The following is a 6,000-nucleotide window of genomic DNA, read 5'->3' on the forward strand; positions in this document are numbered from 1 at the left end:
TTCTAGGACAAGTGGAAATTGGAGTATTTTTTCACTGAAATACGAAAAAACTGTGTCTGCCTAATTTGCCAAGAGACTGTGGCTGTTTTCAAGGAATTCAATATCAAGAGGCACTACCAGATGAAACATGCTAACTACAAGTTAACTGGGAATGAACGCGGCAAAAAATGAAAGGAACTGGAAGCTGCTTTAACGGCACAGCAGTATTTTTCATAAGTGCCTGTGAATCAAAGAAAATGTCACAAAGGCAAGCTACGAGGTGGCAATGCTGATTGCCAAGCACTGCAAACCTTTTACTGAGGATGAATTTATTAAAGACTGCGTGATGAAAATGATGGAGAAAATTTGTCCTGAGAAGCAAGAGTTTGCCAATGTTTCCCTGGCTCGTATCACTATGGTACGGAGAATTGAAGACATTTCCTCTAATATTAAGAGACAGTTAGAGGCAAAAGGAGTGGAGTTTGACTTTTTTTCCTTAGCCTGCAATGAAAGCACAGATGCATTTGACACTGCTTATTGACTTTTTTGAGAGGAGTGGACAATGACATGAACGTGAGTAAAGAGCTGCTTGACCTCCAGAGCCTTAAGGGCCAAACAAGAGGAACAGATTTATTTGTTTCTGTTTGTTCCGCCATAGATGACATGAAACTACTGTGAAATAAAGTCACTGGGATTATTACGGAGAGTGCACCTGCCATGGCTGGCAAGCGAAGTGGATTATCAACCCTAGTCTGTAACAAAATCAGCAAAGAAGGAGGCAAAGTTAAAAAACTCCACTGTATTATTCACCAACCAATTCTCTGTGCCAAACATCTGAAAAATGATCATATTATGAAACCAGTAATGAAAGCTATTAATTATATTCACTCCAAAGCCCTGCCACTGCCAGTTTCGAAAGTTTCTACTTGATACCAGGCTGAATACAGAGATGTTGTGTATCACAACGAGGTAAGATGGCTCAGTCGGGGGTCTGCACTGCAGCGCTTCTACTCTCTTAGGGAGGAAATCGGACAATTCTTGGTCAAAAAGGGACAACTGATGCCAGAGCTATCTGATCCTCTTTGGCTGGCTGATTTTGGATTTTTAGTTGACATAACACGACATCTGAACGTGCTGAATACGAGCCTTCAGGGACAAAATGCAGTAGTAAGCCAACTGTACTCACATATCAAAGCCTTTGGGACCAAGCTGCTACTTTTCCAAAAGCACCTGTCACAAATGCAGCCCAATACCACACATTTCCCATCACTGCAGGAAATAATGGCCTGTTTTCCACAGAACAATTTGAGTGCGCAAATAAGGAGGTATGAAGCAGACATCTCATCTCTGGCTAAGGAGTTTCAACAGCGCTTTCAGGATTTTGCAGATATTGAAAAGGAGATCACGCTTTTTTCCTTTTTCTCTGTGGACCCTGATGATGCTCCAGACCACCTGCAGCTGGAGCTCATTGAACTGAAGTATGACACCAAGTGTCGCAGTCGGCACCAACAGCTCCTTCTTGTCAATTTTTACTGCCAGCTGAAAAAAGACAGGTTCCAAGAGATTTGAACATTTGCTAAGAAAATGCTGAGCTTGTTTGGTTCGACATACTTGTACGAGACGATATTCTCGGTTATGAACATTAACAAGAACTGCGTGAGGATGAGACTAAGTGACTTTCACCTGCATGACATCTTGTGCATCAAAACCACTGTTTTTGAGCCAGACCTGGCCTATATAATGCAGTCAAGATCTCAGTATCGACCTTCACATTAGTGCAGTTAAGTTTATTGTTTAGTCTTTCATAAAATAGTTCCTTTGCATTTAATGTTAATGGTTCAAAGAATGTCAGGCTGATTAGTCGGTCCCCACACATTTTCACCTCACCAAATCTGGCCCTCCTTGCAAAAAGTTTGGACACCCCTGCCTTAGCTGTTCCTCCAATGGTTTAGTCTCCAAACCCAAAATATTTGCTGCTCTTTGCACTTTTTGTATGGCCTCAGCATCTTTTTTGTATTGTGGTGATCAGAACTTGATACACTATTCCAATTGTGGTCTACTGATGAAATATATAACAATACCACCAGTATCACTTCGTGTGATCTTGATGCAATCTCTCTGTTGATGCAGCTTGGATTGTGTTGGCTTTGACAACTGTAGCACACTGCTGGCTCCATGATTCACCAGAAAACCTAGATCTCTCTCAAAGTTACTACTGTTGAGCCAGTAGTATTATTCTGGACCTATTCTGGACCAATTCATTTATTTTTTCCTGCCTAAGTGCAGAACCTTGTTTTTCTCTCCACTGAACTGCATCTCAATGCTCAATTGTCAAGATCCTTCTGAATTTTGATTATCATCCAAAATGCTAGCAATTCTCCCCACCTTGGTGTCATCTGCAAATATGATGAGTACCTCTACGATCCCTTCACTTAGGTAATTTATGAGGATGTTGAAGAGTACTTGAGGTACTCAACAATAGGACCTTGAGATATTCCATATATACATGCATATATGCATGGTCTTTCTCCTCTCTCTCACACACACACTCACTTTCTCTTGCTCTCTCTCTCTCTCTCTCTCTCTCACACACACACACACACACACAGGCAGTCAACTTACAACAGTTTGTTTAGTGATCATTCAGTTATAACAGCCTTGTAAAAAGTGTCATGACTTTTTTTTACACAACCATTGCAAAACCCCATGGTCACGTGATCAAAATTCAGATGCTTGGCAATTGGTTCATATTTATGATGGTTGCAGTATCCCAGGTCATGTGATCATTTTTGTGACCTTCTGACAATTAAAGTAAATGGGGAAGTCAGAATCATTTAACAACTATGTTACTAACTTAACTGTAGTGATTCACTTAACAACTGTGGCAAGAAAGGCTGTAAATGGGGCAAAACTCATTGTCTCACTTAGCAATAGAAATTTAAGGCTCAATCATAAATCGAGGATTACCTATACACACACACACAGATATTCAAGCTATGATAGTAGCTATTTGATATTTCTTGTATTTTATCTCCTATGGCTAATTACAATCATCTAGATATTGCAGATTCCACCTTCTGATTTAAAAGAATTCTACATATAGGGGCTTTCTTATATATATTTCATCTAAATATATTTCAAACATTTCATATATGAAATGTCTTCATCTAACTGAATGGATTTAATTCAAATTTAACATTTCAATTTCTACTTTTATATTGCATTAGTTAAATATTATGCAACTGATCAGCAGTATTGAATGTTTCAGTGAAAATATTATTTTAGAATACAGTACAAAGACTTCCAATTTACGAAAAAAAATCTTGTTAGAATTAAAAGTTCTGTTATCCCAAGTGAGTCTATCATATTATCTGCTACCAGATAATATAAACTGTGATGTTCTATTTTTTTTAATGTGCTTAGCTATCAAAATCCCCTTGAATATAGATCAGTAGATAGATAAGATTTTAAAAAAAAGATTAGAAGATTTTTTTTTATTTCCCGAAAAAAGTCAAATTTACCTATCATTAAATATGTGACGGGGTAATGTTCACTTCCTGGCCAATAAGATGCTAAACTTATTTCTTCTGATCCCTGAGATCAATGCTGATCTGGCTTGCTGAGCAAAACTAATTTACTTAATTTTAAGAGAGCTACCACTCTCATTTCAATTTCTCCATTTGCAACATGAGAATAGTATTATGATATTGTCTTTGGCTAAAGTTAAATTAAGGAATAAAACGTTTTAACACCCTGAACAGGCAGTGTATATATATATTTTTTCTTGAAAGAGTATTTTCATTACTATTGCTGTATCACATTTTGTAAAAAAAAACATTCATTATGTGTCAATTTGCTATGTACGTACTGAATTTAATCAGATTCCTGTCATTTTTAAATTATATTAATATATATTCAATGGAATATACAGCTGACAACAAAAACCAATATCCACCAGCAAGCAGGTGCCACCTTTTATCTGAAAATATTCATCATTATCTATGATGTTCTACATACACTTCTTACAAAGGTATCAGGTAACACTCCTCCCAACTTTTTCTCTGTCCTATCACATGGAAGAAATCTTTAACCTAACAGTTGCATAAACTTCCTATTTTCAGCATACGTTTAGCAGAATCAAATGCAATATAGCTTATCAGAACATAAAAATGAACCTTTTCCCAAAACAAGTTGTATTTTTTCCAGCCGCAGGCTATGCAATATAAACTTAATTTCCCTTGAGTTTAATGGATTGATAATGATAATGGATTGATAAGCCTCGGGTTCTAGTACTATTTCATATTCTAAACTTCTATGAACTGCAACAAGGCACTCTGTTGTTTTAATTTCAGCGCATATAGACAAGACCCTCCATTATCGTAGTAATACAGCAGGGACTAAGGAAGGAAATCCTACTATTAATAAGGCTGTTAAGGAAGGCTTCTCGCATGAACAAAAAAACCCTCTTTCCTCGGTATATCTCTTCTCCCTCGTGGCCTTGTGACACCCCGCCCCGTATCCCTGCCGTGGGGGAGGCCCAGACCCGCCAGCGCGTCAACCTTTGACTGTATTTCCATTCTCTTCCCATGTCTTCTTTCATATCTCCGCCTCATCCCTAGGCCGGAGCGGACAGTCTCAGGGGAAAACCAGGCCACCTCTGAGGGAGGGGGTAAGGCTAAGCTCGGGTGGCCGACTCCCCTTGAATCACCCATTCGTCCCTCACCTTTGCGCAGTTCGCGCTCCCAGACGGTGACAATGAGCGGCGAATGTTTTCGGTGATGGATAAGCCACAGGCTCAGTGTCTGGACACTTTGCTGAGAATTGCTTAGCTCCGACAATTTCCTCTCCAGCGCCGATTCTGAGAAAGCAGACATTGCCGCTCTTATCCTTTCCCCCAGTTTCGGACCTTCTAAGGTGAACGAACGTTGCGATGAGATCGCGTACGTTAACGTACCTAAAACAAAATGGCGGCTACTCTGCCTGTCGAACCGCAGGGGCACGCCTTTTGCACAACGTCACTAAGCGAGACATGTGCTACAGAGCATTGCAAAAAAAAAGTCCCGTTTTAAAAAACCCAGTTCCAAAAACGGGAGCGTAATTTGTTAAGAGTATTCTTAGTGTGGTAAACCCAATTGCACAAAAAGGCAGCTTTCAAAAGGAGTCAACACACACATGAAGCAGCCATATTCTCATTGCAGCTGTTTTTTGTCTTGGCTTTCTTTCTGTACACCACAAATTGTCCTGAATTTTGTACTAACTTTCTCTGTTTTGATGGAGTCCCCAGTTAGTGCAAATAGACTTAAAGTATATGAAATGACTAACAGTCTTTATTTGTGCAGCCAATAGAGACTACTGGGGGCCACAGAGGATGGGCTTTGTAATACTTAAAAGATAGTTTTTGCAGTACTACTCCATTGGCTAATTAACATGGGTTTTCTTGTATTTTAAATTTGCTTTTTCAATTGCATTGCTAATAATTTTCCATAAACCTTAACCTTCAAGAAAAAGGTCTCTCAGAAACCAGGACTGGCAGGAGAGCATTCAATACATTGTAGATAAGTTTAGGTTGTAGCTGTTCTCAAAAGCCCGTGAACAAAGAAATTAGTCAAGCTAACCTTGAAAAGCACAGAGAATATACCCATTTGATGTTTTTCATTTGCAAATGTTTCTTTTACTTTTGTTCAGAATACAATGCTCTTTTTTATGGCTATGCACACATGTTATTGAATGCTGTAATTCTTGTAATGTAACTGAACAGATGACAATCTCTAAACCAATCAATTTAAGTTATTTGTTGTGCTAACTATAAAAGTAATCCATTCATAAAATCCATTTCTGGGGATTCCCCGTTTTCATAGAGTAACCACACTTTATCAGAGTACTCTTATAAATTGTTTTCAAATTATCTTCTGACTTGGTTGCTTACTGGAAAAAGTAAACCAAGGCAGATCCCAGGACTAGATTTGGCCATTGAAATGAGTAAGCAGTGAAAAAGTCCCTGGCTGTTCCTGAACTACTTTA

General features: G+C 38.7%; 1 protein-coding gene across 3 annotated transcripts in view; it reads right to left on the bottom strand.

Annotated features, from left to right (window-relative positions):
* Window positions 1–5,007, bottom strand: part of RPRD1A (regulation of nuclear pre-mRNA domain containing 1A) — a 53,305-nt gene extending 48,298 nt beyond the window's left edge. For 2 of the 3 annotated variants that reach the window (XM_026678285.2, XM_087947835.1), the window contains exon 1: window positions 4,703–5,006. In XM_026678285.2, the coding sequence (XP_026534070.1) occupies window positions 4,703–4,853 (151 nt within the window). In that variant the 5' untranslated portion in view covers window positions 4,854–5,006. Of the gene's footprint in view, window positions 1–4,702 lie in introns of all 3 variants that reach the window. The other variant, XM_026678284.2, reaches the window with a different exon arrangement.
* Between the last annotated feature and the right edge of the window lie 993 nt (window positions 5,008–6,000).

Source organism: Notechis scutatus, chromosome Z (genome assembly GCF_049901735.1).
Source record: "Notechis scutatus isolate UNSWTSFEM ecotype Mainland chromosome Z, rNotScu1.2, whole genome shotgun sequence".
In the NCBI taxonomy this organism is placed as follows: Eukaryota; Metazoa; Chordata; class Lepidosauria; order Squamata; family Elapidae; genus Notechis; species Notechis scutatus.